This window comes from Canis lupus, chromosome 9 (genome assembly GCF_011100685.1).
Source record: "Canis lupus familiaris isolate Mischka breed German Shepherd chromosome 9, alternate assembly UU_Cfam_GSD_1.0, whole genome shotgun sequence".
Lineage (NCBI taxonomy): Eukaryota > Metazoa > Chordata > Mammalia > Carnivora > Canidae > Canis > Canis lupus.
The window spans coordinates 23,185,682-23,206,063 of record NC_049230.1 but is presented as its reverse complement, the minus strand read 5'-3'; the positions used below and the strand labels follow the sequence as shown (position 1 = coordinate 23,206,063).

At 49.6% G+C, this 20,382-nt stretch overlaps 1 protein-coding gene and 1 long non-coding RNA gene across 2 annotated transcripts in view; one reads left to right on the top strand and one right to left on the bottom strand.

Moving 5' to 3' along the window:
- Nucleotides 1-20,382, bottom strand: part of PLXDC1 (plexin domain containing 1) — a 61,349-nt gene that overhangs the window by 18,637 nt on the left and 22,330 nt on the right. The window contains exons 3-8 of the mRNA XM_038547458.1: nucleotides 14,359-14,502; nucleotides 14,005-14,074; nucleotides 13,268-13,390; nucleotides 12,774-12,892; nucleotides 11,719-11,818; nucleotides 790-885 (exon numbers count right to left, since the gene is read on the bottom strand). Of these exons, the coding sequence (XP_038403386.1) occupies nucleotides 790-885; nucleotides 11,719-11,818; nucleotides 12,774-12,892; nucleotides 13,268-13,390; nucleotides 14,005-14,074; nucleotides 14,359-14,502 (652 nt within the window). The remainder of the gene's footprint in view (nucleotides 1-789; nucleotides 886-11,718; nucleotides 11,819-12,773; nucleotides 12,893-13,267; nucleotides 13,391-14,004; nucleotides 14,075-14,358; nucleotides 14,503-20,382) is intronic.
- On the top strand, nucleotides 8-5,830 carry LOC119873278. Its single transcript, XR_005364430.1, has 3 exons — nucleotides 8-963; nucleotides 2,543-2,979; nucleotides 4,915-5,830. It is a non-coding gene; the product is annotated as an uncharacterized LOC119873278 (long non-coding RNA).

Below are 20,382 nucleotides of genomic sequence, written 5' to 3'. Positions count from 1 at the left end.
TCAGTCTGGACAGCATGTGGCTCTTGATCTCAGGGTCATGAGTCTGAGTCCCAAGTTGGGCGTAGAGATTACTTAAATAAATAAATAAACTTTAAAAAATAATAAGAAAATAAAAATGCAAGAACAGGAGTGTTGTTCTCCTTTCCCTCGCTCTCCCCAGCTACCCTGACCACATCTTGAATAGCATCCAAATCGGATCCTGTGGGGTCCAGGGCAGCAGCTGGGGCCTCGGCCATGGTGTGCCCTAAACTATAGGTGAGTCGGGGGGGAGACGTGGGGCAGAGGGCCAGAGTCATGGTTCTTGGAGGACTGCTGGCTAAATTGCCTTATTCCCTCCTGCCTCTGGACTTTGGCATTACTCCTCATCTAAGGAAAATGTAACCAAAAAAATGTAAGGACCAGTTCATTCAGTTCCTGGATTATCTTTCCTGGGGGCTCAGTCTAAAAATTTTCAGAGGTACATTTATCTTGGGTTTTAATTGTGTGTTAATAACAATAGCTGTCACATGTCAAGTATAAACCACACCTCTGGACATGCCAGTTAGTGGCAGAGTTGCCATTAATGTCCTCAACTCTACCTACTGTGGTTCTGACTCTTACCACAGCTCTGGGAGGGAAGTGGTGTAAGGCTCATGTGACAAATAAGAAATGGCAGCCCAGAGAAATTAGGTGGCCATACCCACACGGGGATTAGTTGTGGGCCAGGGAATGGAATCCAGATTGTTTGACTATGAAGCTCGTTCCAGGACAGTGGAATGCCCTCCCTCGGTGGGAGCACACTCTACTCACTTGGCAGTGGGGTGAACTCCACGGCTGATGTGCTGGTGACCTTGCTGGGGTCCAGCTCCACACGGTGGTATTCGAAGATGGTCCTTCGCCGAGATTCTGAAACAGAGGCAGAGCCTGTCATCAGGAGCATCTCACAGCCAGAGGCCTCTGAGGCTTGTACCTGGAGCCTGACAGGTGGGCAAGAGATTGCAACGAATGGATGGGGGAGTCAATATGCAGTACTGAGGGTGGGAAGTAAACTCATCAACCTGGGACAATGATCTTGAAGCTGAAGGGAGTCAAGAGGACACGAGTTGACCCTGAGAGAGAGCTCTGTATTGTAAACAGGTTAAACTACTCAACACAGAGGCCTGGTTACTCCTGGGTCAGGGCGTAGGAGCTCTCATGCTTCTGCGTGGCTTTCTGCCTTTGCAGATGCTGTTCCCTTGGCCCATAATGTTCTTCTACCCCTTCTCTCCTTGTCTAGCTTATGCTTCCTGATCCAGCTCAGGGCCACTTCCTCTGAGCAGCCTTCCTTAGTCAGCTCCTTCCTCTTCTTTACTTAGGCCGGGAACCCTGCTCCCACTGCACTCCCCATATGTGTGGTCGTGAGGGTCTATCTGGGTGGTGGGGCCATTAGGCTGTGAGCATCTGGTCTTGAACCTGACCCACAGCAAATGCTCTGCAAATGTCTGCAGATGCACAGGCTGAACTTGGAGAACCTTTTCCTTCCTAGGTGGAAGCCAGAACAAGGTTCAGAGCCTGGGGCTGGGCTTCTGTTCTTCCTCAGTCCCTGCAGGAACTCCCTACAGGACATCAGTTTCAAGAGATCTGAGTTCTGATTTGAGTTCTGCTCCCAATCTTAGGGCCCCAGTTTCTCTTCTGTGATGTGGAAAGACAGAAACCCCTGTTCCAACACACTTGGGAGGAAAAAAGTGTATTATCGATGAGAAGACTTCTAAAATGACAGTCTGAGATGCTTTGATATTTCCCACTGCACCCCCACACCCACCCAAGAACCAGGACTTAGGGTTGGTTTCTTTAGGCTCTGGAAGGCTGGCAGCCAGCCGTTGAGCTTTGTGAATGAATTTCCCTACAAGGAGAAGGGGTCATGTAGTGCTTGGCCTGCCCAGTACCCCATCTTCCTTTTGGAAACAGCATTCCCTTTGGGCGAACCGCCCCTAGCCCACTCCTACAAGTGATCTGCACTGGAGCTACCATCTTCCTCCATGACCTTGCCTCCCTGGCTACCCAGTGATTGGTCCAGGGCCGTGCATTGATGTAAGCTGGACCAATCAGAGACCTTCCCTGGGACTTTTCAGCTGTAACCAAAAAGTCCTTTGCTTCCTAGTAATGAAGCTGAGAAAAAATTATGGCCATAGGTCCAAGCTCACACGCGAGCCTCATGAAGTAGGACATACTGGTGGCTTTGCAGGCTCTGGTGTCCCAGGACCTGCCCTGGTCCCTGTCTCCCTAGCTATCAGTTCTTCCTTTGATTCTTTGGGCTACTTCGTATCACTTTTTCCACTTAAGCTAGTTTTAGTTGGGTTTTTGTTACAGGAAGCCCAGAGTAGTAAGGACATAACTCTCTCTCAGCTGAAGATGGTTTGGAAGAAGCTTCCCCAGGGTGCCAGCAGAACTCTTCAGGCCCAGTTGTGAAAGGGAAGGCATCGTGTGCAATAGCTGGGTGCCCCATCCCCCAGCCCTCCTCCTGAATGAAGAATCTGCTTAAAAGAACATCTCATCTACATTTCTATCATTTATTTATCCCCAGTCTTGGAATCAATGCCTCCTATTAACCCAAGATTGAACCCCAGTTGGTCTGGTGTTAAAAAGTTCCTGTGCTGCATGATGGAAGTGTCAGCCCCTGAAACATTCTCAAACACAGAATGTCCTGGAAACATTCTATGCAGTGAATGAGTCCTGACTGTGGAATTTGCTGATTTCCATGCTGTAAATACTTCCTGCGCTGATCTCAAGCTACCAATTTGGAGTCACTGAACACAGCATTGGGAAGAGACGTGGTCACTCTACTCTTGTGACTGCACAAGGGTCCCTGGCACACCGTATTTCTTCCTGGTTTCCTTACAGTAGTACTCCATATCCGCGACTTCACTTTCCTGGTTTGTGACCCATGGTCAACCACGCCACTCACCTCCCTCCATCTCCTCATGTAGGCATTTTATCATCTCACATCAGCACAAAAGAAGGGTGAGTATGGTACAATAAGATATTTTGAGAGAGAGAGACTGCAGTCACTTAACTTTTATTATATTATGTTGTTATGATTTTATTATTGCTTTGTTTTATTGCTAGTTATTGTTAATCTCTTACTGTGCCTACTTTATAAATTAAATTTTATCATAGGTATGTCTGTATGGGAAGAAACATAGTATATATAAGCTTCAGTACTACCCATGGTTTCAGGCATCCATTGGGGGTCATGGAACGTGTCCCCACGGATCAGAGTGGGGGCGGGGGACTACTGTATTTGTGTTCTAAAAGGGTAGAAGAGAAATATTTACAATGTTTCTGTAAAAACAAATAATTAAGCCAAATGCCGAGTAATTGTGTGCTTATTTTTTTCCTAAGCAATCCTAAGTCTGAAAAGGAAGGGGCTGAGAGGCAAGCCTCATAAATATCAGACAGTCACTGCCCAATGTCTACAGGATTACCAAGGTCCTAGGGAGGAGAGACTCCTCTAACAAAAGCTGAAGGAATGAGGTTCACAGAGCCCTGTACACACACACACACACACACACACCTTTTTTTTTTTTTTTTTTTTTTGGTGTAAGAAAGGCCTGTGGCCAAGCAGGAGTGGGGTCTGGAAGAGATTGGGGTGAGGAAGGTCACCCTTCTGCAATTCATCTGCTCCATTTCTAATCCAAACAAAGGCCCATATGCACTGCAGGCCCCTCCCTATGTGACACCAACTGCTATGGGAAGGTGGCCTGGGCTTTGAGTGAGCCTAGGGAATGTGGGACATGTAGATAGAGGATACCTGGGCAGCCTTCAACAGCTCTGTCCCACCCACCACCCTCAAGGGCCATCCCTCTTTCTGAAAAATTACACTACATTTTAGCACTACAATGTAAGAGTAATGTATGAGTAAGAATGTAAGAATAAGAAAACAAAGTGAAATTCCAGGTCTTCCAAGGGGCCTAAGACCATGGGGTCTAGAGTCTATGTAAACCTTTCTTCCTTTCTCTGCTTCCTCCTTCAAGACCCTGCTCAAGGGACACACCCTCGTTAAAGGCTTCTCCACCCTCCTTGGGCTCAGTTAGTGGCCTTTCCTCTGAGCTTCACAGCCTCCTGCAGGATGTCTAGCGTCACCTGTTACACCACTCCATCAATATTGACTTTGCTGGCCACCTACCCTACCAGGCTGTGAGCTCCTCCAGGGTGGAGCCTGCAAGTTATCTGTGTCCATCTCCCAGCCCCTAGCACCTGGCCCTGCATATAACAGGACCTCAAGGAATGACTGAATGAAGGAGTGTTTTGTAGATAGTCACAAAACCTCAGCAACTTATTACAGCTTTAGCCTACAGCCTAAAGCTAGAACACCCTTCTGCCTCAGCCCACCAGACTATGGTCTTTCTCAAAAGGTCAGCCCCCAATGGGCTCTGCAGCCAGACATGCCCTTTTCTACCTTAGAGCTCAAAGTAGGGGAGAACCGGCTTTCCAGATTTCTCCACCTGCAAGGAGGTAGAGAAGAGCTTACTCCTGGGATCGGAAGGAAGGTGAAATGCGAGGGACAAGTGGAGTCAGGGTTGGGCATGAATGGAGACATGAATTTGTCAAGGAGGCTGATTTCAGGGATGGAGAAACATGAGGAGCAGCCAGAGAAGGCGAGACTCCCAGCAAACCTCACACCAGAATCTAGTGATGGGCCTCCCCACCACCTGGGCTGGGGAACTGGAGTTGGGGGTGTAATTCAAGTGAGAATGCAGCCTGACAGGGCCAGATGCACTCCAAAGACCATCATCTCCCTACCTCAGGGCAGAGGAGAAGACTATAGTTGGAAGGGGGATGAGGGTGGGTGTACGGAAATAGACCTCTGATTTAAAATATTTGCTCACTTCAACTGCCAACTTGTACTTGTTTAAGTGTACAGCTTTGGCAATATTTTTATTTCTCTGTAAACAGAACTCTTCATATCCCTGCCGGAGTTATTTGCTTTTGGATTATCTCGCCAACATCTGGGGCTCACCCAAGGATGATGACGTCCATCTGCATGACCAACAGATCCCTCCGGAACCAAGACAGAGGCCGCCCCAAAGCCACATTTCTGGCATCTTGAGACATTCTGTTTTGCTCTCTGCCTCCATTTGTCAAAGATTCAAAAATACTAAGGTCCAGACACAGAAAGCCCTGATGCCCAAACAAGAAATGTTAACAGCTCAAAAGAGAGGTTTGCATGTCCCATTTTGTTTCAAAACCAGACATCAGTGGGGAAGAGTTGGATTGGTCAGAAGAAATCAAACTGACAAGCTCTACCACGAACTGCCCTCCAAAATGGGTGGTTACGGTATAAAAAATATATAAGATAGTAGTTTCAGGATAAGTTTTCAATTTTCTCGTTCATGTCTTTCTTTGCTCATTTGACTATTCATTCAATAATCATAAGTTGAGCCCCAGCAGGGGACCTCAGAGGTGGACACAATGAGGGTCCTGTACCCCAAGGGGCAGGCCACAGTCTGAAGCCCTGAGAAATTAAATACTCATTAACTGGTTTCACTGATTCAGAACCTCTGTCAGTTTTGACATTGGCCACACTAAAATTGCTTGTATACTGTCCATGAAAGAAGGAGGTTTTTAAAAGATGAGATTTGATTTATTTATTAGAGAGAGAGAGAGAGAGAGAGAGAGAGATAGCAAGAGAGAGCACAAGCAGAAGAGAAGGAGAAGCAGGCTCCCTACTAAGTAGGGAGCAACATGGGGCTCCTTTCCAGGAGCCCAGGATCATGACTTGAGCCAAAGGCAAATGCTTAATCAACTGAGCCATCCAGGTATCCCAAGAAAGACTTCATTTTTGTTTTTGTTTTTGTTTTAAGATTTTATTTATTCATGAGAGATACAGAAAGAGAGGCAGAGATATAGAGGGAGAAGCAGGTTCCCTGTGAGGAGCCTGATGTGGGACTCAATTCTGGGATCCCAGGATCACACCCTGAGCTGAAGGCAGATGCTCAACTGCTGAGCCACCCAGGTGTCCCCAAGAAAGGGTTTCTTAAACAAATGAATAAAGGAAATTATATTGACTTTTGGGGGCCCTATGGACAAATAAAGAGTGTATAAGCTACCCTTGTGTGTTTTGCCTGCCTCTGCAAAAAGCTGCTGCTAATTGCACATAGATCTTTTCTCTGCATCAGGCATGCTCTGCAGACGCTCTGCTGCAAAGCTGGTGTAACAGTTTATGTAAGGAAATAATAGCAAGGAAAACTCTGGCTGTTTGCAGCATCTCCTTCTCTCAATCCCAAGAGAGAGACTGCGATGAATTCCCCCTACCTTTCGATAAGGGTGGGAAGAAAATGTTTGGAGCCTGGGGAAGGACACAGTCCTGCAGACCAGACTAGGTTCAGTAGCTCAGGGATTCTGGAATAGTGGGAAACCAACCTGCACTTCTCCTAGCATTCCAGGCAGAGAGGAGCTTGGGTACAGAGACAATGATACCATCCATTCTGGTGGCAGTGTCCCAGAGAGGCTTGGACAATGGGAATATCTTGGTAATAATAGGAGCTGCAGACCAAAGAGCTGCCTCTGAATTTGTGTCTCATTTAAGCCATAGTTATTTGGGATTTCCTGTTATTTGCAGCTCAATCTAATCCAAACCAATACCCTACTTGTGGGTTGAATAGCAGACCCAGAGGAATCTGACCTCCCAGCCACATAAAATCCATCACTACCCAAAGCAGAGGTGGTGGCCCATTTAAAAACCCAATGAAGGCCATGGATGCTGTCCCAGAAAAATGCATGCATATGAATATGCTCCACCCACACTCCAATACTCTTCTTAAAGTCTATGCCAGGAGCCAGGCTTAAAAACCTCTGACAAAGAGAGATGCAATTAATTACCAAAGTATTCCCTCCACCTCAAGCAGCATCAGGCCCCTATTCTCACTTGGTGATCACCAGAGAGCAGAAGTCAAGGTCCAGTGGCACCCACTCTTGCACTATTCCTCATTTTTTGACCACCTGCTCTTTTTCAGGCACTGAGCTCAGCGCTGGGGCCATGGTGAGCCCCCAAGGAGCTCTCACGACCAGCTGGGGAGGGAGTGCCCAAGGAAACCATGAGTTCTGCTGCATAGAGGAGACAACATCTGAGCTAGACTAATGGATTAAAATTTTGCCAAGTGTCAAAAGGGCTGAAATGGGTGCCATTTTATACAAGAACCATGTCATAGAGATGTGGACAGCCCTTGGCATGGTCTGGGGAACTGGGCATGCAGACCAGCGATGCCCGGATAGAGAGTGGTGGACAGAGAGTGGATATGCTGTGCCAGCTGCACAGGACCTTGAAAGCCACACAAAGGATTTTGACTTCATGCTGCAGGCAACAAGGAGCCAGAGAATGACATGATCAGATCTTACAGTGACAAGAAGACATGGGGGTAGAAGGAAGGAGTGAGAGACTGGGAGCTGCGGGGCTGTGTCTGGGGGTCAGATGCTGGCATCAGTTCCCTGGCAGGCAGAGCCAACACCTCAGCAAACAGCACCTGGAGTCCTGAATCCAGCAGCTCCCACAACAGAGCCCTGCTTTACGGAGCAGGAGGGACTGCCCTCCTGTTATTGCAGGTGGGCTTTGCTTCCTCCCCTGCCCTTCTTCCTGCCTCCCCACATCTCCCTGGCTGGCTCTAAAACAGCCTTTTATTCCAGAATCATAGAGAAACCTCATATGCAGACAGCCCCTGGGGGATCTGGCTTCCTCTAATTCACCCTTGTACCGCAGCTGGATCCAACACACATTTCCTGAAACTCCGCCAGGCTGCAAAACCCTGTGAGAGAGGCACCAATGAGACCGCCACAGGGCTCAATAATCCACCTGGGTGGGGTGACTTGGCCACTCAGAACAGCCTGGGATGTGTCACACAGGGCTGTGGGTGTTTGGGGAGCTGAAGGGGAAAGGATTCACCCCTCCAACTGGAATGGGGCAGGTTAGATTTAGAAAATCTCAATGGTTAACCCCAGGTTTAAAAAAACCAGAAGATCTGGGTTTCAGTTCTGTCTTGGAGCTGTGTGACCACAAGTAAGTCACACTTCACAAGCCTCTGAGCCTCTGTGTCCTCATTTAGAAAGTAAAGACTTCACTTGCAGTGTTGGGAGGATGACCAAGGAAGATACTGTAAAGCTCAGAGCCTGGGGATGGGATCATAATCAGTGTGGTAATCAAGCCTCTAAAATGGTCCCCAGTGAACCCACCTCCAAGGTATTGACACCCTGTGGAATCCAGTCTTGAGTGTGGGCTGGACCTAGTGATTCGCTCTAACCAGTAGAATATGACAAACACGATGGGATGGCACTTCTAAAATTAGGTTACAAAACGACTGACCTCTGTCTTGCCCACCCTCTACTGCTGTCCTGCTTGCCTGCTCTGGTGGGAGCCAGGGGCAGTGTTATGAGCTGTCCTTATGAGGAGGTCCACAGGGAAGGAACCGAGGTGGGGCCTCCGCAAGGAAGTGACTCCTGCCAACACCCACGTGAGAGCTCTTGGGAGCACATCCCCACCCCAATCAGTGGTTGAGATGACCATAACCTGGCAAGCACCTTGAGAGCAGCCTGGGCAAGATCCTGAACCAGGGGACCTATGCTTTGCTTCCTGATCCACAGAAACTCTGGGCGAAACTCTGGGCTGATAATATGTTTGCTGTTTTGTTTTTTTAAAGGTTTTATTTATTTATTTCAGAAAAAGAGAGCGCTTGTGCACGTGCAAGCATGAGTGAGGGGAGGGGCAGAGGGAGAAGCAGACTCCCCACTGAGCAGGGAGCCCGATGCCGGTGCGATCCCAGGACCCTGAAATCATGACCTGAGCTGCAGGCAGTTGTTTAACTGACTGAGCCACCCAGGTGCCCCTATGTTTGCTGTTTTAAGCTGCTAAATTTCAGGATACTTTGTTATGTAGCAATAGCTAACTAATACAATCAGAGAGATTGAGACTATGTAGCAGCCGGCTCAGTACAGACCTTAACCAGCCAGTTAAGAGCAGATGCTGTCTGTAGAGCAATGGATCAGGGTCTTGCCAGAGCACAAAGTGTTCATGAAGGTCAGGGAGGGGCAGGTGGAGTGGTGGGAATTTATCTTGCGGAAATACAACCGTGCATAAAAATAGCTCCTTGCAAGAAGAGTCACTGCAGCATTATTTGTTGCAGTAAAATGGAAAACAGCTGTAAAGCCTATGTTCAGGGGTTTGGTTAAATTAAGGTACATCTGGGGCAGCCCTGGTGGCTTAGAGGTTTGGTGCCGCCTTCAGTTCAGGGCATGATCCTGGAGACCCGGGATCGAGTCCCGCATTGGGCTCCCTGTATGGAGCCTGCTTCTCTCTCTGCCTGTGTCTCTGCCTCTCTCGGTCTGTCTCTATGAACAAATAAACAAAATCTAAAAAAAAAAAAAAAAAAAAATTAAGGTACATCTGTGCAACAGACTATCTAGTAGCCATTAAAAAGAATCAAGTATGGGCTGATATGGAAAGATGGGCAGGATATACTTCGTTCAAGTGCAGAATAGTGGCATCCTATGCTAGCATTTGTGTTAAATATCCAAACATATGCTTATAGCTCTAGAAATAACCTGGTAGCCAGGTTGCCTCCAAGAAGGGAAACTGAGGACAGGGGTCAGGTATGGGAGAGAAGCCTAATTTTTCTTTTCTTTTCTTTTTTTTACCCATTGCCCCCCCAAACCTAACTATTTCAATACAAACTTTTGTATCTTTTGAGTTTTAGGCCAGATACATTTATTTGTGTAAAAATATCATTTTATAGATTAGGATAAAGAAGAGCATTCATATGTAGCAGGAGAGTAATTCATGTTAATGGCAAAAATCTCAAAGATGATGTGCACATGGGTGAAGTTTGGGAAACTGCTACTACAGCATGTGATTTCTTCCTCACTAGCTACAAAAATCACATGAAAGTTTGTGGTCCTGGCATCTGACCTATGACACTCCAGTATCAGGATATCATGTGCCCTATTTCTACACTGTTTGCTACTGTACCAGATGTCTTGCTGGATTATAAAACACTGCATCGTCGTGTGCTGAAGACTAACATAGTAAGATTCTAGTACAGGACTCAGACTCGATGTGCCAGACATTGGACCAAACACTTCATGCACATCATTGAGTTCATCTTCACAGTAACTGTAGAAGGCAAGGACCACTTATATCTCCAACTACAAATGAAGAAATGAACTTAAAGAGGATAAGTGACTTGCCAGAAGATGCTTATGGAGAGTTTGGACTCCACTCCACGCTTCCGATTCCAGAGCCAAGCCCCTAACACTGTACTGATCGAAGTGTGCTGGATAAAGGCTTATAACGTGAGCCCTGGTCCTTTCTCTCAGAGTTCTGTTAAGGACAGAGGCTCCGCTCAGATGATAAATCCCTCCATGACTTCTTCATTGTATCTCAGTAGCACCCAGAATATAGTGTATAGGGGCTCCTGAGTGGCTCAGTCCATTACGCATCGCCTTCAGCTTAGGTCATGATCCCGCAGTCCCACGATCAAGCCCGGCATCTGGCTCCCTGCTCAGCAGGGAGTCTGCTTCTCCCTCTGTCGCTCACCCCACTCACGCACGTGCACTTGCTCTCTCTCTCAAATAAATAAAATCTTAAAAAAGAAAAGAAAGCATAGTACAAAGTAGGAACTCAGAACACATGTGCTGATTGAATTCAACCAACAGATGTAAGAAAGTTCCTTTGCCTGGAAGCCCTAGAGTTCCCAGAATGGTGGGGCCTTGCCTCTCTATAGGAAAGTACTTGGTGACTCCGCACACATCCTCTCATCCAGCCTGGCATGGCCAGAGTGGAGTTCAGAATATCCCCCAGTCCCATCCCCCAGTAGACAGAGGACTACTGCATACACAGCACAGCAGAAGAGGTCAGGTTCAAAAGTATCTGAGCCAGGGCTCTAAAAACAGTGGATGGCATGCCTGCAGGGCCTTCCCCAGAAATGTGAAGCCAAGACTCTGGTGGGGGTGAGCAGCAGGTTGGAAGCAGGAGAGAAAGAGCTGTGACCCTCCAAAATATCAGAACTGGAGAAGGATCAGGAAGGAAAAAGCACCATTCCAGCTATACCTCCACTTTACAGAAGAAGCAACTGAGGCTAGAGAGATTTGATCTGCTGAAGGACAGTTAACTATGTGGCTCAGACTGGCTTCCTCTCCCTGAAGCCCCCTGTGATGCTCCTATCACCTGGGATGGGGATGCAATTATGGTTGTGTTCTGGGAGCCCTCAAAAATCCTAATTTGGGGGATCCCTGGGTGGCACAGCAGTTTAGCGCCTGCCTTTGGCCCAGGGCACGATCCTGGAGACCCGGGATCGAATCCCACGTCGGGCTCCCGGTGCATGGAGCCTGCTTCTCCCTCTGCCTGTGTCTCTGCCTCTCTCTCTCTCTCTCTCTGTGTGTGTGTGACTATCATAAATAAATAAAAATTTAATTTAAAAAAATCCTAATTTGGTGTCTTTGGAGACTTTCTAAATGGACTGGGTGCTGAGTGGCTCCCCTCCCCATCCAACAGAGCAGCACTTTCCACTGGTGATTTCATTGGGGGGAAAATGGTTCCTCGGCTTTAATGAAAAACTATTAGAACTCATTATGCTCCATCTTCCCTTGGTTCCTGCTCAGCTCTCTGCCCTCCATCCACCCCCTCCATTGCCAATCCCCACCCACCCACAGCCTGGGTCAGTTGGAGCTCAGTCCAAGCCCTTTGAGAGCTCTGCTGGATCCCTGGGGACTCACCTGGTACATCCGGGGATGGGTTGAGAATCATGAAGGCGTCTGATAGTCCTGCTTTGACGGGGTGCTGGGAGGAGCTGATTTCCAAGACGGACATAGGAATCTGTAGGGGGGGAGGCGGGGTGGAAGAGGCTCTATCTATCCCTGCCAAACATCCCTGAGCCAGCCTATACCTCCCCTCTGAGCTCCAGATGCATCCGCCTGCTCACGGCACCTCTCAGAGGACTCAGAGACATCCCAAATCCAATGGGCCCCCATCCAAATTGCAAGTCTCCCCCATACCGTCTCCAGTAGATTTCCTTTTCTTCTTTGCTTTTAGTGGATGGCATCTCCATGCAGGCCAGAAACCTGGGAGTCACTCCCTTTCTTCCATCCATGCCCCCCTCCTCCTAACACATCTCCAAAGCCTATTAATTCACTTGCTCCCTGGCTCTTAAATCTATCTAGTTGTCTCCGTCTCACCCCATCCTACTCCAAGCTGGCAACATCTCTCTCTCCAAAATATCTCCCAGCCTTCCCTCCGGGCCCCCAACAATCTGTTCTCCACTCTGAAGCCAGAGTGACCTTTCCCATAGGCAAAGGGCCCTATCTTGCCCCCTACTCTCTCCCCTCCAGCCTTGCTATCTTTTTTCAATGCTTTGTACCAGCCATCCTCTGTTCTGCTACAGGACCTTTGAACATGATTTTCCCCTCTCTCCTCTTTGCTTCCTTAACTCCCATGAATCCTGCAGGTCTCAACTCTTTTCCTTAGGGAAGCCTCCTTGATCTCTGCTGAGATAAAAGGCCTCATGAAAAAAAAAAAAAAAAGCTTCATGAAAGGCTCTCCTGGCTCTACTTAGGAACACTTGTCTTAGAGGTGATTCTACATTTGTCCATGCAATTACTATCTATCTCCCCAACCAGGCCTATATCTCCACAAGGGTCAGGCCTATGGCCCTCTCATTAACTGCAGTATTCCCCACACTGAGGCCAGTGGCTGGCACATTGCAGGTTCTCCACAGATAGTTGCTGAATGAAGACCCCAAGACCCAGCCATCTCTGCGGCTACGCTCACTCACCTCTTTGTAGCCAAATACAATGCGGCCGTCATGGTGCAGAGCTGCTTGGAAAGTGAAGCCACCCTTGTCTTCCCGGCCTTGGAGGTACACGTGGTCCCACTGAACAATAAAGACTGTCCCTGGGGAGAAGGCAGAGACCTGGCTGGACAGGGAGGCAGTGCAGGGAGGAGGGCCTGCAGAATCCGGATAGGTATGGGTGAGGGTTGGGTGCTCAAGGGACAATCTGGTGAGAGTGAGACAATACAAGCCTATCATGTTTGTCACCTCTGCTAAGAGCCAAGCACTTTTCTTTTGTTATCTCATCAGACCCTGCTAGGTCGCAGGCCTCTTGTTCCCAACATACAGAAGAACCGAATGCAGGGAGGTGGGGTGCCTGCCCGGCTGTGTGACTGTGGGCAAATACCTTGTCCTCTCTAGACTTTGGGCTCCTCTAAAGGCAGGGGGACAAGCGAGCCCTGGAGCCAGGTGACTTAAACTCTGAGATCTGGTCTCACCATTGTCAAAGTAAGCGACTGTCGAATTATCGGAGTAGCCAGGGTTGAAATTGGCCATCAGAGGCGCCACATACTGAGTAGCTGTGAGCATCCGATGGATTGTGTCGCCCATGAAGATGAAGCCTGGGGTGGGGATAAATGCGGAGAGGTCACTAGAGAAGGCCTAGAGAGCAACTTGCATTCTTGTGCAAGGAGGGAGAGCACAGAGGGAACTGGAAGCGAGTCTCCTCTGTTCCCCATTTCCACCTGCTAGGCTCTGGGTCTGGTGTGTATGCAGCAAAGGGGCTCCCAAGCAGAGAAGGCTCTCCCTGCCCCTCTAGGGGGCCACAGACTCCCACCTCTCCCAGTCCCTGGGAAAGTACACGGGAATCAAAGATGGGCTCCTCATAGCAGCAAAGAGCCTGGTCCCAAGAATCAGGCTCTCAGGGAAGTCTCCTCCTCTCTCTCATTCATAGGCTCAGAAGCATAGAGACCACAGGGATTGCCCACGCTGGCCTGAGTTAGCCCTGGGACACACACGCACACACACAAGCAAGTCAGCCAACATCAGGGAGGTGGCCCAACACACACACTGATCTCCCTCCTGAGATAGGGGCCCCAACAGAGCTCAGTGTGGGATGTGGGACCCTCTACTGTCTGTGTACCCCTGCCTCCAATGAATCTTCCCAGGTAGGCCCCTGGGGTTCTGGCTGAGATCTCCAAACCTCCCCCAGTCCCACCGACAGACACAGCCTTACCTCCAGTTGCTATGGTGATCTGTCGCAGAGGATGCCCATAGAAAGGAAAATCAAAAGACAAGACCACTCTCTGCAGGCATAAGAGAGAATCAGCATGGGCAAGCTGTAGGCCAGGAAGTTGGACACCCACACTGCTGCACGCTTGTCTGCACAGGACCAGGGACAGGCAGGTCCCAGACAGGCCCCCAGGACCACAGGTTGGCACCTTAACTCTGGCCAGGCCCCCCAGGGGCCCCTGAAAGGCACTTCCCAGATCATGGACCTTAGGCCACAGTCACGCCCACTATTGGGCACAGGGCCCTGGCCCCCAGCCTCCCGGCCCAAGGCAGCACTGCCAGGGACTGGCATACTCACCGAAGCCTGCCGGTGGGTGTTGGAGAGGATTCTGTGGACCTTCACTTGGCTCTGGTTGGCCTTGGCCACGTCCACCCACAGCTCCCGGCTTCGGGGCTCGCTGGGGCCATATAGACGGGACACATAGTAGTTATGGTTGTCCTCCTGCCACCACCCAAGACAGAGACCACAGCAGCTATGAAGACTCAGGCTAGCCAGGAGCCATCCTCTGCCCCTCCCCTGCATGGACTTCTGATTTGAAGTCCCAGCCCTCCCTGGATCTGGGGCCTCCAGGACTCCTTTAGGCCTGGATGTCCTGGGCTCCCCTTGGCCCCAGACCATAGCTCAGTACCAGGCCCATAGTCAGGCCCCAACAGCTCTGGCTCCAGCCAAATTCACACCTGCTATACCCATGCTCAGCCCTGCCATTCCCAGATACGCCAGGGGGCTTTTCCTGCAGCCCCTGAGTATGCACAGAGCATGCCCAAGGCAGAGTTGAGCTTGGAGCACCAGCAAGAAACAGACAGGGCAACCCCAAACAGAGCTCTCATCTTCAGGGAGCTCCCAGACTGAAGGGGAGACACAGTCACTGCCCTGAGGTTACCCTGCTTAAGGGAAAAAAACAAAAAACAAAACCTGGATCTTAGAAGCCACCAGTATAAAGATGGAGGCAGAGGGGTGTCTGGGACAGTCAGTCGGTTAAGCATCCAATACTTGGTTTCAGCTCAGGTCAGGATCTCAGGGTTGCAAGATTGAGCCCCAAGTCGGGCTCTGTGCTGAGCACGGAGCCTGCTTAAGATTCTCTCTCTCGAGATCCCTGGGTGGCGCAGCGGTTTGGCGCCTGCCTTTGGCCCAGGGCACGATCCTGGAGACCCGGGATCCAATCCCACGTCGGGCTCCGGGTGCATGGAGCCTGCTTCTCCCTCTGCCTATGTCTCTGCCTCTCTCTCTCTTCTCTCTCTCTCTCTCTGTGACTATCATAAATAAAAATAAAAAAATTAAAAAAAAGATTCTCTCTCTCTCTCTCTTTCTCTCCCAACCTCCCTCCCTTTGTCCCTACCTACCCTCCCTAAAAATAACCAAATAGATAAATGAAAAATAAAGATGGAGGCAGATCCTTGATCTTGGGGTCATCTTGTTAGTCTGATGGAGGAAGCAGGCCTTATGCAAGTAGAACACACAGACACAGGCCCTTAAGCAGAGGGAGAATTCGGGGCCCACGCGACAGTCACCAGAGGGCTGAGAAAAGGAAGAGAAGCAGCATGGTTCCTTCAAGACATTTTTAACCTCTACCATGAGCTCGACATGGATAAAATAAAGAACAAGCTGAACACAGCAGGCTGGGAGTTAATTCTGTAAAGTCTCTCCTGCACAGGAGGCATTTAGGGCCAGGACTTAAAAGAGGACAGGAACTAGTTAGCAGAAAGGGTGGCAGAGCCAGGGAGGAGGCGATGTCATAGCATTTTGCCCATCTGGGAGCACCAGCCATAAGGGGGCAGGAGGCAGAGAAGGCCGGTTCACTTGGCCGCGGCTGCAGAGATGGGGCTGCTGACCCGTGAGGAGGCCCGGGCGCAGTGGGTCATTAATCAGGCTGTCCAGTGACAGTGGCTGCAGACACAGCAGAGCGGACCATGTTCTTCCTGCCAACCTGCCAGCTGCCCAGCCGGCCCTTGCCCTGGGCCCAGCATGAGCAGGGACGAGGGATGCCTGTTCCCTGCACCCGCCAAGAGGCAGACTCTGCTCTTCTGACAAGTGACACGCTCTGGGGACCTGGGGTCGGGGCAGGGTAGGGAGAAGATGAGCAGAAGAAGGATGGTGTGGCGGGGGAGGGGGATCTCCCCACCGCCACTGCCTGGTTCCTCCCCTCCAGCCTCCAGACGGCCCACCCCTCCACCTACCCTCGGTGCAGCTGTCAAACAAATCTAAAGCACGTGCAAGGCCACATCACTGTGCTCACAAGCCATCTGGGGCTCCCACTGTCCTCCAGACAAAACCCAAACCGTAGTCTCATCAGGAGTCAGCTCCAATTTCTCCAGCTTCACTGCTCTTGCCTTCTCTCATTACCCTGTACATCCTTGTGCACCCACTCATCAGCCCAGACTCCCCTCAGGCCACCAGTGGTCACACATGCTGATCCTCCTGCCTGGAATGACCTCCTTGCCTTCCTCCCCAGGCATATCCCCACTTTGTCGATGCTCCACTTAAACATCACCTTCTTTTTTTTTTTTTAAGATTTTATTTATTTATTCATGAGACACACACACACACACAGAGGCAAAGACACAGGCAGAGGGAGAAGCAGACTCCATGCAGAGAGCCCGACACGGGACTCGATCCCAGGTCTCCAGGATCATGCCCTGGACTGAAGGCAGCGCCAAACCGCTGAGCCACTGGGGCTGCCCTAAACATCACCTTCTTATTGATCTTCTCCCACTACTTGCCCTGGGAGGACGTCTATCCTTTGCAAATAGCCCCCACCATCTGTGGGAGATGGGAGTTCTCAACCTCTCTCTCTCTCTCTTTTTAAATGTAGGCTCCAAGTCCAGGTGGGGCCTGATGCAGGACTTGAATTCACAATCCTGAGATTGTGAGTATGGCCGTCCCAAATTCCTGGGCTGTCTCTATGGGTGAGGGGTAAATGAATGGCCCCACAGAGCAGAGCAGGGTCTCTAGCCGGTTCTTTAGTCCTTATGCATGCCCTGCAGGTTTGTGTCCACAAAAAAGTATGTTCAAAGGGCACCTGGGTGGTTCAGTCAGTTAAGGGTCTGCCTTCTGCTCAGGTCATGATCCCAGGGTCCTGGGATCCAGCCCCACATCTGCTCAACAAGGAGCCTGCTTCTCCCCCTCTCTCTGCCCCTTCTCCCCGCTTGTACGCATTCTCTCTCTCTCTCTCTCTCTCTCAAATAAATAAAATCTACAAAAAAAAAAAAGATATGCTCAAGTCCTAATGTCTATGAATAAGACATTATTTGGAAGTAGAATCTTTGCAAGTATAGTCAAGGTGAGGTCAAATTGGATTAGGGTGGGCCCTAAATCCAATGGTGGGTGCTCACATTGTTTTTGTTTGTTTGTTTGTTTGTTTGTTTGTTTGTTTAAGATTTTATTTATTTGAGAGAGAGAGGCGGAGAGGGGCAGAGGGAAAGGGAGAAAGAGTCCTAAGCAGACTCCCTGCTGACTGCAGAGCCCCACGTGTGGCTCAATCTCATGACCCTAAGATCAGGACCTGAGCTGAAACCAAGAGTTGGATGCTTAACCAACTATGCCACCTTATAAGAGAGAGATTTGGATACAGACACAAAGGGGTCACGGGGAAGAAGGCCATGTGATGACAGAGGCAGAGATTGGAGTGATGTAGCTTACAAGCCAAGGAACACCAAGGAAAGCCAGGAGCCACCAGAATAGGCAAGGCAGGATTCTCCCCTTGAGCCTTCCGAGGGAGTATGGCTTTGCTGACACTTTGATTTCAGACTCCCAGCACCCAAAACTGTGAGAATAAATTTCTATTGTTTTAAAACACCAAGTTTGTGGTGATGTATTATAGGATCTCTAGGAAACTAACATATAGGCCCAAATCTACGTGTTGCTGTGGCTTAAGGAGGGCACCCCTGAATTGTCTCCCCCTTCCATATCATCACCCTGCATAGAACATTCTATGGTTCCCCAGCTGCCTCAGAACGAAGACCACACTCCTTACCATGACCTACAAAGCTCTGTGCGGCAGACTCTTGACATACCTATCCTATATCCACCACCACCACCCCGACTTCTTTGTTAACAGAACATTGGACCTATAGCAAGCAGCAAAGTAACCAGCTAAAAATCCTCATTCCCTGGATGTCTTAAGGGTTACCATGTGATATAGGCTGGCTAACAAGATAAAATGAAGACTCTCCTGCAGGTCACGTTTGACTCTTTGTCCCTCTTACCTTTGCTCTTCTCCTTATTCCTGCCTGGAATGCAGATACGATGGCTGGAACTTCAACAGCCATCTTGTGAGGATAAGAACAAGAGCCACAAGAACAAGACAGAACCTGGGTTCCTGAGGATATGTTGGAGAGATGCTCAGTAAGTCCTTGGATTCAGCTGTCTATTACACAAAAACACAAATCCTCCTGACACGTGGTAGTCTGGCTTCCACCTACCACCTCTTGTGCCCCTGCTCTCTGTGCTCCAGCCCTGCTGGGCTTCTTCAGCTTCTGAAATTACCAAGACTGGTCTGCCTCAGGGCCTTGTACCTTCTGCACCTCAAAACCTCTTTCCCACTCCATTCAGGAGCTGACTCCTTCTCATCCTTTCAGTTCAGCACTCACTAGCTCAGGAGAACCTCCCCTCATCACACCCTGGGTTTCTCCCTCTCAATATGTTGCATACTTGTGATGGTTTAGTTGTTTAGACTTATTACCTCCACCCCTGCCTTTCTTGTGAGACCATACATTCTCCACAGGCGAGATTTGCCTTTACCTATGATGGTTAAGCACAGAATATATGCTCATTTGGAGGATCTGCTATGAATGAATGGTCACAAAGCCTAGTCCATCAAATGCCTGCTTATCCTCTCTCTGTTTTACTGCTACCACCACACATCCTGGTGACCAGAATGGGATCGTGTTACCAAACAAAGCAGGACAGCAGCCAAGAACAGACCCTGGCAGGTATGTTGGGAGTCAACCAAATGCAGCTCCCTCCTAGGAACCTGAGCAGACCTGTGTTTAAAACAGCTGCTTGGAAGCTTGGAGAAGGGTCTGGTTTCTATCACCTGGTTCCTGGGACTCACCTGGTGAGAGCTTTCGCCAAACCTCTAGGCATGAGAAATGAGGGCCCTGGGCAGAAGCCACGCTCTGCAGTTGGGAAGCCCAAACAGATGCTAACATGTGTCTGCTGCCTCAGCTAAGATGGCAAAGGGTGGGGGTGACTGGGGACGCATCTCACTGGCCCCAGCTGAAACCAGGCCAGTCTCACTCAAAGGCAATGGCCTCTCCTCCCTCTGTTGTTTCTTGGGTTTTTAAGTAGCTGCCCCCACTGGAAGGTGACGTGGGCCACTCTTTAGTCATTGGTTAAAATCTCTTGCATCAGAAGAACCAGCGTGGGTCTTTTTTGGGGCACAGGGCTAAGGGGACTGTGTCATGTTCATCTTCTCACCTGCAGAACCTACCTAGTGTAAGGCTTGGCACCTGGCATATGGTAAGTGTTAGGATCTGCCTGCTGAATTAGTTCAGTCACAAGGATCCTGCGGCTGAGGGGGCCCGAGGCTGTGCTGAGAACATGTGGGGTGGTGACCAGGACATCTTCCCTCAGTACTGACAGAAGGTGATACATAAGCCACTTAGGAAGGGACCAGCTGCCTCCTCTGGGAATCCAAGCCTACGGAAAGCATTCCAAAGCTGTCACGTCCTGCACACAGGAGGAAGTCCCCTGACTCCTCAAGCTCTTCCCTGAGGAATTGAAGCTAGCTAGGGAGACTCTTTCCAAGCAAGGAAGAGAAACCCTGGCTCCCCCTGGCAGCAAGTGTAGGACATGGGTGACTCTGGGTCACCAGAGTCCTAAATGTGACTGCTTGTCCACAGAGAGGAGAAGGAAGGCCTTACATGCATCTGGCTTCAATAAATATACACTGGATGGGTGAAAAGGAGACAAGAATGGAAGTGGGCGTGGAGAGAAGGAAAGCAGCCCTGGTTTCTGACTGCCAGGTCCCTGAGGGCAGGCCACCTGTCATCTCCATCCCATGGTAGGTCTCTAACTCCTCATTATAAACCTTTCTCGTGACACAATTCAAACAGCTCCTCAGAACCAAAAGGACACTAACTAGAGGAGTCTTGTTCATGGGGTGATCTGAGCGCCTTCCAGGGAGACCCTAGGCAGTTCTTTACCAGCATAGACGGTGAGAATCTGAATGGGAAGAGAGAAGTGGGAAAACCAATTTCTGGGAGAATTTTCCCTGACAACACCCAGGCTGCCATGGTTTTCTTCTATAAAGTCAATCACTGCCAGCTTCTTCTTTTTCTTTTTTTTTTTTTAAGATTTTATTTGTTTAGTAGACAGAGAGTG